The sequence below is a fragment of the Stegodyphus dumicola genome, chromosome 1 (assembly GCF_044657685.1).
Source record: "Stegodyphus dumicola isolate Sdum_Otavi_A_Nest chromosome 1, ASM4465768v1".
Taxonomy (NCBI): Eukaryota; Metazoa; Arthropoda; class Arachnida; order Araneae; family Eresidae; genus Stegodyphus; species Stegodyphus dumicola.
Genome location: NC_140768.1, coordinates 154,711,483 through 154,730,286, shown reverse-complemented (window position 1 = coordinate 154,730,286; position 18,804 = coordinate 154,711,483). Strand labels below are relative to the sequence as shown.

The 18,804-nt window shown below is 33.6% G+C and overlaps 1 protein-coding gene across 1 annotated transcript in view; it reads left to right on the top strand.

The window, feature by feature from the left end:
• LOC118197154 (hepatoma-derived growth factor-related protein 3-like) overlaps positions 1-18,804 on the top strand; it is a 68,861-nt gene that overhangs the window by 17,824 nt on the left and 32,233 nt on the right. The window contains exons 3-4 of the mRNA XM_035368654.2: positions 9,177-9,318; positions 13,522-13,611. Coding sequence (XP_035224545.1) covers positions 9,177-9,318; positions 13,522-13,611 — 232 coding nt within the window. The remainder of the gene's footprint in view (positions 1-9,176; positions 9,319-13,521; positions 13,612-18,804) is intronic.

Sequence of the window (18,804 nt, the reverse complement as noted above, 5' to 3'; positions counted from 1 at the left end):
TTTTTCCGGATATTAGATCATTTTAAATCTACTAAGATGGCACGTAGAAATTATAAAATTGAAAATATGAAATCGTGATTTATGAAATGAAACATTTATGATTTAAAGGGTATCAAAATTTACAAAAGAAAAAAGCTTAATATTTATATGTTTACTCTATTAAACATTTCTTTCAATGTGAGTTGTTTGATTTGTTTTCTCTGCTAAATACTATATACATATAATTATATGTATATAAATACTATATACATATAATTTCTTGTTCAGTTATTAAGTTCCATTGTTCAAGTCCTGTAATTGCTCTGTCGAGAATTCCGAATAACTCGTCAATCAAAATTTTTTTTCTCGTTCAGTAACCTCTCTGTTACTTTCTTCACTATCGGTAGCTGTATTTTCTGGATTTAGAACCATACTACAGATTTCGCCTTCCATTAATTGATTGATGATTGGGCATTGTCATCGCAATGAAAAACTTCTGTTTAACTTCGCTAAATTCTGCTGTCTGTTGCGGCCATGCGAGCTCTGGCGCTGGTTCTGGCTTTATGTGAATAACAAATCAGTTATTCTTAATTCAAATAGCACTAAATATAATCGTTTGTCCTATGAGTATCATTAACAAAATGTATTTTTAGCATAAGGAAAGAAATTTCTGCTAAATCTCCCCTTGTCAACATTTTAGCGCATTAAACTTAAATCTGTAATCGGATAATACTGAGTTATTTGGCGTCGCTGCATGATTCATCACTCAAGTTGTCATCCGTTGATAAACATGCGGTGATGTAATTTCTGTAATTTCTTGTAACAAGCATAAAGAAGTTTTTAACTAGCTTACTTAACTTTTAAAATTTTTTCTTAATTTCCCTTTTTAAATTTTGAGAATGTATACATAAGGTTAAATATGATTTCAGAAAAACATTCTAACGTTTAAATAGTCTATTAGTATGGGATGTAAAATGTACTAAATACTATTGTTTTTTAAATTATTCTGCTTCAAGGAATAATATTTTAAGATTTGGGGAAAAAGAGGTGTTTACAATATTATTAATATTTCTTTCAGCAATATTTTATTTTCTTCTACATAAATTAAAATGGGAAGGATAATGTTACTGGCATCTGTGACATTCATAGGTGCTGCCCGAGTGGTGCTAGATGAATAACGATTTGTAGTGGCAACTGGTATCTCACTTCAAATAGAGAATACTGCTGCTTATAGGGCAAGTAATTTTAGTGTAAATATAACATCAGTGGAATGCAAAGATAATTTTTGTAAGTTTTCAACTTTTGCACTATTTAACAAAAATGACGTAAAAGTCTTAATTCACTACTTGAGGAGTTCTGTGAATCCAGGTTTAGCCTTATTATCAGCCAACATGTTTGATCACTAAAAAATTGGTGAATTCAGCTACCTTGAAAGTAGTCTTAAAATGAGTAAAACTAAAGTAACCCTCAGTAAGATTATATATAAAGGAGTTGTGAGAGTTCTGTAGTAAGTCAATTGGAGTAAATTTAACAACATGGTGGAGCAATTAGGATCCTTCCTCGTATTTCTTCTGCATACAGATGGCATCCACCTTTTTCTGTGGCTGAGTGCCAAAATGAATATCCAGAGATGTTGGGTATATAAATACAACCCTTTTTAAAATGATGGCTTTACAGTTTAAAAGTATAGCTAGTGAAGACGCTAAAAAAAGTGCTGGAAGAAAAAAAAAAAAAAAAAAAAATGCATTACATATTGGTGAAAAGGAAGTACAAAAAGGAAATGGAAGATAAGTCAAGCCAAAAAAAGAACGTGTGGTGATTTTTTTAAATGTGATTTGTTTTTGAAGAGTCTAAATAATACTTTTTGACTTCATGGATATCTTCCATAATAAAATACATAAAAACTAATTAGCTAGGGAGAATTAAAGGTAATTATATAGCATCTTGTAGGATTCATAGAATATTAACTGAGAAAGTAGAATATTCTTTTAGTAAAGACCAAAAAACACACAGGAAAGGAAACATCAGAAAATTAATTCCAAGACAAGCTGTTTTGAGTTTCATGATCATTTATTTTACTGCTGGTGAATTAAATTAAAACATTAAAAATTAAGAAAAAAGTCTGGATCAGGTAATATGTTCTGAGAATAAAAAAAAAAAAAAAAAAAAAAAAAAAAAAAACGTGTGGGAATTACAGCAAGAACTACTCTTTTATCAATTTATAATATATTGTGGAGCAGGAATTTGAACATTTCGATTAACTGGGTAAAAGCCAAAATCGTTCCAATTCTTAGACGAGATAAACCAACGGGAGGTATAGGCCATTTAATCCAGTTTCATTAAGATTTATTCCTATTTAAAATATTTAAGACGGTGATGATTTCTAAACTTAAATTTTTCCTTATCTTTCAAAATCATTGCAGGTTTCAGGAACACTGTTATCCACATCCCTTGGTTATGAAATTTGTGTAGGAAATCAAATTAAGTTTCAATAATATGCAGAGTGCATTAGTTGTTTTTGTTGATTTTAAAGGAGCGTACTATATGGTGTAGAAGAGTAAACTTGTAAACAAGTTGGAAATATATGCTGTTATAGCAGTGGTCTATAAAATTTTTATGACTCGTAATTCATCATTTTTTGGGGAGGGGAGAGCAGAAGGACTTCAGTCATTCTCAGAAAAGGAATGTTACAAAGCATTGAAAATACATTAGTGTAGCATACACTTTATATAAAAAATCTGATGGGTACACCACATGACTTCCTTGTACGGAATATTAAATTATAATAATTTTTTCTAGCATTTTGTTTAAACTTATTGGATTTAATTATATCTACTTTGCCGACAGCACATAAACCACAATAGAATAAGTGCATTCTTTAAATTCAGTCTATTTGTTTACCATAGTGACACTCTGGTGCTAGGTTCACATGACAGTATTATATTTCGTTCATATTATAACTCAGAATGCACAAAATTTGTGTCATTTAAAGAATTATCTAATCGTTGCCTATTCAAGTACTATAATAAAGCTAGAACGATGTATAAAAGAAATAAAGCAAACAAAACAAAAAAGAAACAGTTTTTCACAGACGATTAAGTATTTCTCATTCAATCAATTCAGTTCTCACTTCGCGACAAGGCAAAAATACATAAAAACTCAAAATATCTCTACTAAAAATTACTAATTATTAAATATTAAGTTACTAATTATTAAAAATTAAGTAAATCTTAAACACTTATTTCTTCGAAAAAATTCCAGGAAGGATTAAGCATGATTTAAATCGCAATAATAAATGAAGGCATTTATCTTTGTTGTTGCGAAGCTACGTTTCTCTAGATTGGCAACAAATTCACTACTCAGCTGTTTCAAATGTAAACGAGCAATGGCCGCCATCAAAATAGGCTTAGTGGCACTTAAACAACTTTTAAATTGTTGATAATTCTAAAAATATTGCATACAGATTTACTAAAGGCATAAAACCCTTAATCAGAAGATAAAAACAACATAATTCAATCGTTTTTAAAGAAAAAATGTACAATTTACAAACATATAAGTGTAAAGAAACTGCGATCACTGAGCCGGGTAACAGAGTGGATATATTTATATACGTTTAACGCGGCCGATTGAAACCAAAATAGGAGGTGCACATCTACATGTTGTAGTAGTCCTATATACAAAATTTCAACGTTCTGAGGTTACTCGTTTTTGAGTTATGCGAGATACGTACGCACGTACGTACATACGTTTGTACAGACGCCATGAAAAATTCTCTTCAGAATTCATTTTAAAGCAGTTTTTTAGATTTTTGGAGGAAAAGAGTCTTTTATTCTGTCGTTACGTACAGATATCAAGCAGAAACATCGTTAAATTGCATTCGAAAGCGATCAAAGTGGATATTTTCGTTGAAATATGCTGCCTGAAGCTTTTCGTGATTACAATACTTCCTTTTTACTTCGTACAAGGAAGTAAAAAATAAAAGAAGATGCGTTTCATTATTGGACCATTTGAACACACATTTCTAATTATTAATTTAACTACTATATGTTATACAAGTTTAATGGCTGTATTTATCTACCAAATAATATGTGTACGTACAAAAATACTAATCAAACAATATGATCTTTTATCTCAGTAGTAAGCTAATCTGACTGCATACAAGTATACATGTTGTTTAAAAAAATGTTGTTGCAGCCCCACTCCCCCAAAAAAAAGAAGAGAGAGGGGGGAAGGATGTTTCAGTTATTCTAGATACCTGTCTGTTCGAGTTCATGTTGGTTCACCTCCTGGGCATCAGTATCAGGCTATAAAATACAAGGTGTGAACAATAAATAATTTATGCAAAAAATTTGCAGTGAGAAAATTGGATTTAAAATTACCAGGCAATCTGCCTAAAAACTCAAATTTACATCCATTGAAGTACAAGGTGATTATAATTAAAATTGTGATTTTAAAACTGCTGGTCAGACTGTCTTGATATTTTACCAAAATACTCGTGAGGCAATGGAATTTGGTTTGGCAAAGGGAAAAATACCGTATTTGACGGCATATAAGACGCACTTTTTTTCCTAAATTTGGTCTTAAAAAAAGTTACCTGCGTCTTATACGTGAAGAACACAGGTTAACTTTCAATACTGAATGCTATTTTTAGCCCGGATAAAGGTCTAGACACACATAACTTTTTCTACATCTACATGTGTGTGGCCTTCTAAATAAGGGTGCGTCTCATATGCCGTTCAAATACGGTAGTTAAAAAATGTGCCGATATGTCGTGCTATCAAGGTTCACATTGCTGTTGTGGAGGTATGCAAATTACTAAGACTTCATATACACACCACTATGATTTCTTGCCCGGATAGAAGAGGACAATGGATAGCCATTGAATATTCTGTGGTCTGACAAAGCCCATTTCTATTTGCAAGCTTCTGTAAATATGCAGTATTGTAGGATATGGACAACCAATAATCCATTCCCGCTACAACCCCTCTTCAGTCTGAAAACATCATTGTGTGGTGAAGAATAATGGTAAAGTTTGTCATCGGTTCGTTCTTTTTCGAGATCACACCTGCAGGCTCGATTATGTGCAACATTACTGGCCAGTGGTATGAATCATTTTTGCATAACAATGTCCTTCTGGCACTACAGCAGCATCAGTGTGTAGATTGTACAATATTCATGCAAGATGACGCTATGGCGCACATTTCTATTCATTTGAAGCAGCTGCTGATCGCTGATTTCGGATATGATAGATTCATAAATCGCCATTTTCCAACAGTTTGGCTGCCACGATCCCCTGACTTAAATCCTTCGATTTTTGGCTTTGAGGATAACTCAAGAATGTCATTTATAGTGGGAGGATTGTGAATCTGGCTGACTTGAAGGCAGGCATCATGTACCATATTCATAGCATTTGCACAGATACTCTGTCGTTTTCTTTTGGTTAATAACATTCCTGTGTTTAACGAATCCTTTAGACCTTTACCCTGACATAATACTGACAATGCAATGTATTGGAACTTTTCGGAACTCCTTTTTTTCCCCTTCGCCAGACAAAATTCTGTTGCCTCACAATTGTTCTGGTAAAATATCAAGTCATTCTCACTGGTAAAGCTAGAGTTTTGAAATTGCAAGTTTAATTATAATCACCCTATGTCAAGAAATACAATAAATCTAGATCCAAATATATATACCAATGACTAATAATGAGAAATTATTCATCACTTTAAATTAATAGACATTGCAGGCAGGCTAGGTAAATGTGGATAATAATACAGTACAAAGTCTATAATTCGGAATGATGTATAATCCAGACCTTAAAGCTGCAAACTTTATGTGCATGCGTATGCATTTACTAATGCGTATAATGCATTTAGGCGTGCGTGTTTAATGTTTAATGAACGGTATAAGCTAGGCTAAAATTATCTAAGGCATTTCAGTTAATGTTGCAGATTGTGCTGTTCCTTAATCTTCTATTTGGATCTGACTTATTAATTTTGCAGACTGTTAGAACAATTTTATAAAAATTAAGCTTCAACTTTCGATTATGTCAAAAAGAGTTTCCGATTCTGAAGCTGCCAAAGGATCTAGAAAGCGAAAGCATGTTTCGATGTCCATTAAACAAATTAAGTGGAATTGCTGCAAAAAATGGATAACTGCCTATCCGTCTCAAAATTATGTGAGAAGTATGGCATTGGAAAGTCCACTATATATGACACAAGAAAAAGGAACTTTTTGAATTTTTTGCGGAAGCATCTTAAACAACTTGCATTGAAAGAAATGTTTAATAAAGTAAACAAATAAATATTAAGCTTTTTTTTTGTAAATTTTGATACCCTTTAAATCATAATTGTTCTTTATTTCATAAATTATGATTTCATATTTTTAATTGTATAATTTCTACGTGCCATCTTACCAGATTTAAATTGATGATCTATAATTCAGAAAAACCGCTAATCCGGAATCGCCGAAGTCTCGACGAGTCCGGATTACGTACTTTGTACTGTATAGCAAATGACACAGATATGGTTTTGAAAATAATTACACTAAATTTGTCAGAAAGTTTTTTAAAATTATGCCTACCTAGACTCATGGTGCCTTGCAGTCCAATAAATAATGGAAATTGCCTTTGCAGTTGGAAGAGTCATCAAAAAGTCTGATGAAAGAATATCTCACAAAGCAGTACAAGAAAAAAGATGCTGTTCAGTCATTTTAGCAGAGACGTACAGTCTGGGGAGTTAGCTAGTCCAAATCTAAAAAGATGAGCCTGTACGTAATCATGTTGTGTGATGAATTTGAAGCAAACCACACCAGTAGCTCTTGGCATAGAAACACAGATCTGTTTGTTTAATAAGGAAAATACCAATTCTTTGCATTTGCAACATCCCTGTAATGACAGAGTCTGGCCTTATGGGATGTACTCTCTAATAGTCCGTTTGATGTTTCTAAGATGAACATGTAATTCACGTTGGTTAAAACCACAACCATCCTTAGCAAGCAAATCTGCCTGCTCATTGCCAGGAATATTGCTATGATTGGGAATCCATTGCAAAACAGCGTCAGTTTGAATAGCAGCAGTCCAAGAATCCACAAATGTAACAATATTTTTATCAGCTGTATTTTTAATGGGCCATCAAAATAGCATGCGATTCAGCATCAAAGTTGTCACAAAAGTGGCCAGCTGCCTCACTCAATTGAAGTAATCCTGAAAAGGCACCAGCACCAACACTTTCAGTCATTGCAGAGCCATCAGTATACAGATGAGTCCAGTATGCTGTAGGATATCTCTCAGCCACTGCTGAAGTTTTAAGTTCAACGTAAAGCGAACTCTTTTTAATGCTAATAATTAAGTCTTAAGCTGCTCTTGCATAATGCAAAAAGCCTGGAAAGATATAAGGTTTAAAAATATTCAGACAATTTAAGGGAAGCCCAGGCTTCTTAATAGTTGATCAGTCATCACAAGGAAAGAGTTTTATGTCTTCAGTCTAGATTGAACTGGAACATATTTAGGTCGAAAGGTGTCTTTATGAAAGAATCCTACCCTTAGCAAAGTGGCCATCAGGTGGCAATCAGCCAAATTAGGTAGGCCAGTCTGCAGTTTTATGAGTGCCATAGGGACTGAAAAAACTGCCCCAATAAGGAGCTGAAGTGCACAGTTTTGGACAATATTCAATCTTGACAAAGTGGAATCAGATGCTTTTATAAGTGATTCTGCACCGTAGTCCAGAACTGGATGAATGTAAGAGCTGTAAGTTGTGAAAAGTACACCCTGGGAAGATTCCCATTTCATACCAGCAATTATTTTTAAAAGACTCTGGCGCTCAGTTACTCTTTCAGTGATTCTAGATACCTGTCTATTTGAATTTAGTTTTGGGTCCAAAAACAGTCCCCAAATAAGTCGCACCACCAGTTCTAGGCAAAGGTTGATTTTTGTAAATCAGATGTATATCGTGTATTTTAGCACTCTGAGTAAAGAGTTCAAATGCGGTCTTATCGACATTGACCAAAAATTCATTTTCGTCTGTACATTTGCCAATACTTTCATAGTTGAGTCCAGAATTTTCTCTATCTGAGCGATGCTCTTGTCTGTGGTCCATAAACAATAATGTTGAAAAGTATAGGGCTTAAAACTGAGCCCTAGGGAAGGCCTTGTCTTATTTGTTTAAAATCAGAAAGAGCTTTCTCAAAGCTTACATTAATGAAGCACTGACTCAAATCATTTAAAAAATATCCATGCTGTTATACATTCTGCCTGCTCATTATTATAATTATAAATGCTTCTTTTGTGATTTCAACAAAAATAATTAAACCTTTAAAAGTGTCTGTTGATAACATAAAATTTTATTTCCTTATCAAAATCTAATCGTGAGAAGCCATCCTGAGTTCATGTGACATTGCCCAAACTTTCTGCAGATGGACATCTTTCTTGTTTTCTGCGAGCAATGTGCATATTTTAAAATTACTTGGTGATGCATTTTGACCTTGTCTTCAAAATACCACTGATTGATGGTACCTTAAACTTTCTGGCTGTGTTCAGTTTTCACTCAGCATTTATATTCAAATTTTGGTTAAAAAGTTTTTAGACTATATATTATTTTGTGTCTTGCTGTAAGTAAGTTTGCCACTATAGAAGGATATTAATTCCATGCAGTTTCTTTGTTTATCTCTTCTTATTTAGGTATATTATAGAGATTTAAAGCTCATAATGGGCATACTATTTAAAGCATGAATTAAATCAGTTATCACTGTATGTTTATTTTTTCTGTTAGATGTACTTAAGATCTTTAATTTACGGAAAGACATATTTTAACTGCAACAAATGCACATTTAATGTATCTGTTTTATTCAGGTGCCATAGGGCAGTGGTCTCAAATTGTATATTTATATCTGAAAACACCTAACAGTCCAGAATTTTTTTTTTTAACAAAATAAAAAAGTATCTTAAATAAATTAGATTTTCACTTACTGAATGTTTATCAGTATGTACATAGTCAATAATAAGACTACCAGTTTGAGACCACAGTTTTAAGGAAACCAGGATAATGCTTTATTATCCACTATCCACACAGATTTTACACTAATTTCTCTTAGGTTTTGGTTCTAAGTATAAACTGTCAGTTTTTCACTTAAGTTGTTGCAGACTTAAAAAACCAATTTCATATGCAGAGCGAAATTCAGTGTTTGTATAATCTTTGTTACAGAGCTGTGCTTGCTGCTAAAGATCTCTTCCCATATGAGCAATACAAAGCAAAGTTTGGGAAGCAACAGAAAAGGAAGTTTTTCAATGAGGGCCTCTGGGAAATTGAGAATAATCCCAATGCTAAACCTGGGGCTGGTCATGTAGTAAGTAATTTTCAATATATTTTGTCTCTTAAATAAAACTTTTACTTTGGACAGTTTTGTTTGCTTTTCACCCCTACCTTTTTTAAAAATCTGATGGTTACATTAAAGTAATATATTTTATGTACATTGGATGCATTTATTTTTTATATATCATTCACAGGGTTGTGCAAACTGTATACAGTCAAAAGTCGTTAATCCGGACTCGTCGTGACTTCGGCGATTCCGGATTATCGATTTTTCCGGATTATAGATGATCAGTTTAAATATGGTAAGATGGCACGCAGAAATTACAAAATTAAAAATATGAAACCGTAATTTATGAAATAAAGAACAATTATGATCTAAAGGGAATCAAAATTTACAAAAAGAAAAAGCTTAATATTTATTTGTTTACTTTATTAAACATTTCTTTCAATGTAAGTTGTTTAAGTTGCTTCGTTTCATGTGATAATACTTTCTCTTTAATTCTCTTAAACAGACATAATTTCTTGTTTAGTTACAAAGTTCCGCTGTTCAAGTCCTATAATTGCTGTGTTGAGAATACCGACTAATTTGTCAATCGAAATGTTTTCGTTTTCAATAACCTCTGGGTCACTTTCTTCACTATCAGAAGCGAATTATAATGACGAGGAACTTGATTTAAATCATATCAAAGACTGAGTACATCGAAATGAAATACTACACTTAGTAAGGAATTATAAGCCAAATAAAATAAAAACATCTGCCCTGAAGATAAGGATAGTGCTGACAGATCAACTTCCAATCCGCAGTGTGAAATTGATAAACAGATTTCGGATTTCAAAACATACTTTAGCTTTGTAGATACAAATTACATATTAGTAAATGTATATCCGAAATTCTATTTGACATAATCGAAAGTTCAAGCTTACTTTTATGAAATTGCTCTAACAGTCTGCAAAAAATAATAAGCCGGATCCAATTCGAAGATTAAGGAACAACGCAATCTGCAACATTAACTGAATTAGATAATTTTAGCTTAGCTTATACCTCTGTTACACATTAAACACGCATGCGCACAAACATATTCGCAGCTGTAAAGGTCTTACGCGCTCTCGTAAACGCCTGCGTGAACGCGACGCATGCGCAGAAAGTTTGTAGCTTTGAGGTCCGGATTATAGATCATTCCGGATTATGGGTCATTCCGGATTATGGGTGTCCGAATTAACGATTTTTGACTGTATTAACTGTAGAAAATAAACAGGTGTAGGCTAGTTATGTAGTCATTCTAAGGGGCAGCACTATGTTCATTTTTGCAATGTAGTGGGAGTTAAATGTGATTATCACTATAGAATATATCAATTTTTCTTGCTATTTAATATTTTATTTTTTCTTGTAAATTTTTGATTCAGCAAATAATTTGTTTGTTGATCAGAATTTTTCCTAATCAAGTCATAATTTTGATTCTGTATGGAAGGAAGCAACCCAAAAATTGTATTTAAATGCTTAGCTAGGTAATTTTAAGTTCTATCTGCTGCTGTTCAGTTTCTTCAAGGAGTGATTGTAATTATTTTTTTATTGTATTGTAATTCAAAGTGCAATATCCCTTGTATAAAATCTGTTTCTGAAAATTCATTTTCTCCCGCTACATTAATTTTTGGTTTGATTTTCCATTGAAAGGCAAGATGATGGTATATACGAGGGTTGGAACTTTAAAAGTGGCAACACAGCTGAAAAAACGCTACACAACAAAACCAAAGAATATCGCGTATACCACACGTGAACTACATACCTATCTTACCTCTCAGCAAAAAGACTCGTCCTGCCTACGTCACGCACATGCGGAGTGACGCGAAGAACGGATCCTTGTATTAGCTCACGGTCTAAAGTAAGTGTTGTCAGGATGACATGCTGCGGCCAGGTCGTCCGAGTGTCAGCGATGCAGACGCGCAAGCTGTTGCCGCACTAATGGACAGTGATCGCCGCCAAACGATTCGTCAGCTGGCCAGACAAACAGGATTAGCGCATACGACTGTGCTGCACATTCTGACGGAACGCCTGTCCATGAGAAAAATTGCTTTACTCTGGGTTCCACATCAATTGACAAAAATGCAGAAATGGCTACGGTACGATGCTGCCCGAACCCACCTGGAGCGCTATGAGCGCGAAGGAGATGCTTTTTTTACGCCGTATCATTACGCTGGATGAGACATGGGCCCGATCGTACCAGCCAGAACTGAAACGGCAATCAAACAAATGGCGTCATCACAGGTCACCACGACGTTCGAAATTTCGTCAGAACCTCAGCAATGTGAAAGTTATGGTGATTCTCGTGTACGACTGTGATGTTGTCATCCTAATGCATACCGTTTCCCCACAGCAGACCGTCACTGTGCAGCATTACTGCTCATTTTTGGAGCACAATCTCCGACCAGCTTTGACAAAAAACAGCGACACTTTCTGCAGAACGCTCCTCTCATTTTGCATAACAATGCTCGGCCGCATGCAGCGCAAGCTGTGACTGATTTGTTCAAGCGATGGGGCTGGGAAGTGCTTTACCATCCACCATACTCCCCAGATCTAAGCCCTTGTGACTATGACTTAATTCCTAAGATGAAGGAACCACTTCGTGGCACTCGCTTCCAAACTGTTCCTGTGATTCTTGCGGCAGTAGACCGTTCCATTCAAACTATCAACAAAACAGGCGCTGCTGCAGGTATTCTGCAACTTCCACATCGTTGGAAACGGGTTGTACACAAAGCTGGCGACTATATTGAATGACTGTAAAACATGGTGACATGAATCACTTTTGTATTCCTTGTAAATAAATAGTTGCCACTATTAAAGTTTCAACCCTCGTATAATAGAATTTTTGTGCTTAATCTTGTAGCTCTTCAGATGCAGATTTCATGGCATTTTGCTATTGCAATGTTAACTGAGTATCATGGGTTGTTAAAAGCCTGTAAGCGGTGCAGTGAAAGCTTGGTTCACGAGTATAATTCATTCCTAAAATATATTTTCGTCATGTTCACAAAACAAAACATTTTCCCTCACAGGAATCATTTTAAGATTAATCTATTCCCAGACCACATGTGATAGCTTGTTTAAACTTTACAGTATTTATTGCATATTTGTTCGTAAAGTAAGACCAAAGGAAATCATTAAATCTAGGACAAAAAAAAAAAAAAAAAAAAAAAAAAAAAAAAAAAAAAAAATTAACATATTGTTAAACAGATAAAATAAATGAAAACTTAATTTTATTGTATCTGCATAAAAGAGAATAGATAGCATTAAGTGATGAGAAAGAGAAGGGGAAGAGATATTTGGATGAGATTTCTTTCATAAAAACATCAGGTAACTCTTTCTGGGGGTATCTTTTTTTTTTTTTTACCTTTTCATTAACTCTCAGTATCATTTGATCGTGCTTGAGATTCACTGGGACACTTTTTGTTGTAGCTTACTACTGCTTTATCTCAGGGTACTATCATCACATGAAAACTTTGCTCCCTAATCCCATTTTGCACAAATTTTATGGATCAAAGTATTAAGGTAGTCTTTCCCCCCTTTACTCTTTGTTTGAAATCATTTCCACTACAGTTGCCTTTTTTAGCTGCTTTTGAAGTTGTTACAATCCTTTTCGAGCTCATTTTTATGGTTCTCTGGGAATTCTTTTCTGTCTTCATTATTAATATGAATTTCCTCTAGAAACAATATCATAGATAAGTGAATTTAAGTATCAAAGCCCCTAAAGTCTTTGACTGCAACACACTGTGACCATGATTTCCTCCAGACTGAATCATGAAGTCTCATGTTGCCAGGCACTGGTATTGGCAGATAAGTAACAAAATAAAATATTTCAAGAAGTCCTGAATATTAATTCTGTGGCATTAGGTTACCTGAAAATGTATTGAAAATGATTTGTTGATGACTTCAGTGTTTGAAACTCGAGATGCCATTTTTGGTTCAGGTAATTTACCTTGATACATAGGGGGTTATACTGGATTTCTAATGTGCTAGGCAATACTTCCCAGTAACCTGAAGTAATCCTATTCAAAATTCCCTTTTAATCTCAAAACGCATGACAGTGGGTCAGATAATTTGTTTGCCAAGCAAATTTGTTGCTTCGCGATGAGGGGTGTTTGCCATCTGAGGCTTCAGTGTATTTAAAAATGCATGCTTTTTTAAAACAGTCTGTGAATTTCAGTAATATAGTTCATTTTGAAAAATATTTCTTTTGTACTTTAGACTGTTAAATCTAATGAAAAAGAAGATTCTCAAGATGAAGTTGCTAGTGATGAAGATGAAAAACTTGTAATTGATGAAAAGCCATCAAGTGTAAGTTCCATCGTCATTATTCTTTTATGTCGAGTCATTCATTTGAACTTTTTAATAATGATTAGTTTAATGAAATAATATAGATGCTTGTTTACTAGTTGTTAGTAAATATTGGATAACAAATTCAAGTTTAAATATTTTGATCTGATAAAAATGAAACTTTGTTGTGTAACAGAACTTTTACATTAAAGAAATTACTTTTTGCATTAATTAGGCATATTTAAAATATTATGTATACTGAACTAATCACAGAACTGTCAGCTGTCTTGGTAGATCACCTATCTCCTGGTTTTAAATTTTTATCCTTAATTCATCAGTATTTTTTTTAGCAATAAACAAAATTTTTTCAACTAATGAAGTGTAAATTGGGAAAATTTCATACTCCCACCCCTAGTGATTTTCACCATAATTTTCCTTGTCAAATTTGCCCTACCAGGGGCTGAGTGGCTCAGACCGCTGGATATTGGTAGATTGACCCTAAACCCAGGGTTTCTGTGATTTTACCATTGTGTAATGTGACTATGAGCCTATTTCTCTCAGAGAGTCTTCCACAAAGACATCCCTCAGTGCTTTTTGATTGAAATAAACTAAGAAATCATTATTTTCTTTGGAACTACTGTTATATGCGCCCTCAGGTCGGCAAACATTTTTGGTGAGAAACTCCACGATGCCATATTACTATCTAAATTTTTTGTCTACATTTCGAACTTTAAGCCTAAAATGTCTCCAGCGATATGTTTTAACTTAAAAAAAAAAAAAAAAAAAAATCTACGAATTGCACAATCTAGGCAATAAATGAATCTATGAACTACGCACACCTAATAAATAACTATAACGACACTAAATTTTAAAGAATACCATGTACACAGCATCCTGTTTAAACTTTAAAAAAACATCTGCGAATTGCACAATCTAGGCATTGTGCAAAAATAAACTCAAATTACAAACAATTCAAAAAACAACAATAACAACAGAACTTGGCTAATCTTTAGAATATGGTAACAGGTAGTTTGGCAACATTTTGGTAAGGCAATAAAGGTTACTAGGTAGGACTTTAGCAATAATCTGAGAAGTATACAGTTCAAATCACAGATTATTTTGTCTCAGAGAAATGAGAGATCATAAGACATGTAATGTGACATTTTCCGGAAAATTCCGATCGTGATTTTAGCTAATAAGCACTTAGAAAGAATTTCGCTGCTAAAGTGCAGAATCGCCCACTTATTTGTTTGGCACTTTTTACAAGAGTAAGAAGAATTGGATTTTTGTCAATTTTCTTTGACTTTTTAAGTGAAACTAGGTCGATGTATACATAGATAAAGTCAAGAGTGTGTGCAATGCCATTTTTGTGCAATTCTGGGATTTCTTTTAAGTAAAAATAGGTCGACGTGTACATATATACCGTGTATGTGAAATTCTTAAAAACGCAGCAAGCAGTTTGCGATTCTGCACCTTCTCCCAATTTCGCACCTAATCTTCATCATGATTAAGCATTTTTGTTCCATAAAAGTTCTAGTATAAGCGTAATTCGGCTAGCATATTGTTGGAAAAAATGTTGAGTAAAAAAAAAAAAAAAAAAAAAATGCCTTTACTTTGTGAAAACAAAATGGCATCCAAAACAAAACTAGCAGGTTGCTGTAGCAGGGTTGTTCGCCAAATTTTCTCCAAAAAATCATCAAGTTACCATAATGTAAAGATTCACCCAGAACTTCATAGGAAAAAAACAATGAACATAACATTGTACAAAATAGAAACAGTAAAATAAAATGCACTTACCATAATACATTCATTAATAAAATTTCACCAGTCACACAACATCTGTGAACAAAAGTGCCATGATTTTGCTATATCACATCTCTTTCTGCGATTCAAAATTTCGAAAGTAACGATAAAAACTTATACATGAAAACCAGGATCCAAATCTTAAACTCCGCTGACAGCCACATAATTTACCAGCAAGCATTTCACTGCAAATCCACACAAAAACTATCAGAAATGCCCTTCTTCATCCGAGTTCTCATAGCAGCTCCGCATTTCGGACTCCATTTTAAAAGTCCCGCAGAAATTCCAAAAATACACTTTGTATAAAGCTCATAAACACACCTGTGAACAAAAGACTCGTTAACAACTCCAACATGGTACCTTTTAATACTGAATTTACTTTCCACACAATTTAAAATACGCTACTGAAATCTTGCCATCATGTCTCTTATTGCAACATATTCCATTTCAAAACACGCATGGCACGAACCAACGAGCAATTAAACCGCTCTAACAAAAGAGTTTTCAGCATCAAAAGGGTTGCCATACAACATGCAATCATGCCAAAAACCAGGGCAGAACACATATCACCACATTTGGGTGATGTTAGGGCATATATATATGAGAGTAAAGCCTTTTCTTTATACAGTATTCGTATAATTTTTTGTTGCAATTTATAATATCATTCAGTTCAGGCAATAAGAAATATCTACTCTAAATTGTGCCTACATTTTCTACTTTTACTTAAATTTATCAATTTTCTATTATTTTATCTGTCTAATTGTTCTATTTTATCTGTATAATTAGCAGACTTATTAAGACAGCTTTTACTTTATGAAGTCATGTATGTAATATTTCTGTTGATTTAACATTTCAGTAGCTTTTCTGTAGTATCTTTATGAAGTTTTATAGGTATTTAACTGCGCTTATTTTATTAAGATCTGTTCTTTATAGCTCGTATATGAAAAGCTCTTAACACGTTCTAATACTACAGCCAAACTAAATTTTGAATGCATTGAACAAAGTGCAGTGTATGAAAAAGAATGCTATATTTTTTTATCACTTTAAACTTTTTCGTAAGGTACTGCTATTTGTGAAATACTGATTGCATATTCGTCTCCTTTCATGTGTTTATTTTTTTTAATATGTCTGTAGGTTTAATCGTGTCATCCATAGAATTTCTTTTTCACATACCACTTCAGAGAAGTATGAATACAGTCAAAAGTCGTTAATCCGGACTCGTCGGGACTTCGGCGATTCCGGATTATCGATTTTTCCGGATTATAGATCATCCCTTTTAATCTGGTAAGATGGCATGCAGAAATTATAAAATTAAAAATATGAAACCGTAATTTATGAAATAAAAAACAATTATGATCTAAAGGGTATCAAAATTTACAAAAAGAAAAAGCTTAATATTTATTTGTTTACTTTATTAAACATTTCTTTCAATGTAAGTTGTTTAAGTTGCTTCGTTTCATGTGATAATACTTTCTCTTTAATTCTCTTAAACAGACATAATTTCTTGTTTAGTTACAAAGTTCCGCTGTTCAAGTCCTATAATTGCTGTGTCGAGAATACCGACTAATTTGTCAATCGAAATTTTTTTGTTTTCAATGATGTCTGTGTCACTTTCTTCACTATCGGAAGTGAATTATGATGACGAGGGACTTGATTTAAATCATATCAAGACGGAGTACATCGAGATGAAATACTACATTTAGTAAGGAATTATAAGCCAAATAAAACAAAAACATCTGCCCTATAGATAAGGATAGTGCTGACAGATCAACTTCCAATTCATTGCGCGCCGTTCCCCCCATCCCCCGCCGCAGAGCAGCGTGAAATTGATAAACAGATTTTGGAATGGTTAGGTCATTTTTTGCAGCAATTCAACTTTTGTTTAATGGAGTTCGAAACATACTTTCGCTTTGGTAGATCTTTTACATTTTGGTAAATATATATCAGAAATTCTATTTGACATATCGAAAGTTCAAGCTTACTTTTATAAAATTGCTCTAACAGTCTGCAAAAAATAATAAGCCGTATCCAATTCGGAGATTAAGGAACAACGCAATCTGCAACATTAACTGAATTAAATAATTTTAGCTTAGCTTATACCGTCCATTATACATTAAACGCGTATGCGTAAACATATTATGCGCACGCGCACATGCATATTCGCAGCCGTAAAGGTCTTATGCGCACACGTAAACGCATAACGCACACAAACTTTCTGTGCATGCGTCATGTTGACGTTTACGTGTAAACGCGTGAACACGACGCATGCGCAGAAAGTTTGTAGCTTTGAGGTCCGGGTTATAGATCATTTTGGATTATGGGTGTCCGAATTAACGACTTTTGACTGTTGTTGTTATCATGTGCTCTAGTCTTATTCTTCTGCTCAATAAGAATAATATGTCCTTTCTCTTCAAAAGTAATTTTTCCTTTGCGTAGACTTTTCTTTCAGAACCTTTGTTAAGCCAGAAGTTTTTTCATATGGTATCACAGACCAGTGGTTTTTTTCTTAGTAATACCTCAGCTGTAGAAACACTGTTATAATTATTGTCTTCGTATATATAATGCTAATGACCAAGGTATGGCTGCAACACAGGACAGTATGGTTTCCTGCAGCGTTTTTCCCTGTCCTGAATTTAAAATTCCAAATTGCGTTGTGTACCCACACTCACTTTCACAAAGCATTCTAACTAAAATTCCATATATCTTTGCCAGATTATACGTTCTGAAGCTAAGGCGTCCTCTGTACGCTACTGTTACCTCATCTGGAATTAACTCCTTTTTGGGTATGTATAGGAAATGAAATTTTGGAATAATGTAATCCAAAAGCAGTCTAATTTTGGAAAGCCAGTTTCCATTAGATGCATTCTGCATATTGTCATTCACATGAAAAAAGTAAGAATTAGGTCAAATCTTTCTGGACGTAGTTTTAAAAATATTGGTGTTTCAAAAGGTCTGTTGACCGATAATCTCTCCAGTGCGATTTTTACTTCATTGTACAAATTAAAGCAAGTATTGTTATCATGAAAAATTCTGGGTATGATATTTCAAAGAAAATATACATTTTGACTGCTATCAAATGTAATTTAACGATGTTTTTGCTTAACATTTGTACGTAAGGACAGAATAAAGAACTCTTTTCCCTCAAATGAATTATAAAGCTCATTTAAAATGGATTCAAAAGAGATATTTTTTCGTGGCCTCTGTACATATGTATCTCGCATAACTCAAGAATGAGTAGCTTCAGAATCTTGAAATTTTGTATGTAGGACTGCTATAATGATAGTACACCTCCCTTTTTAGTTGCAATCGGTCACACCAAAGGTATATAAATATATATACCCACTGTTTCTCTGCTCATTGAACTCATATTTTTTATTCTTATTTGTTGGTAAATTGTACTTTTTTTTGCTT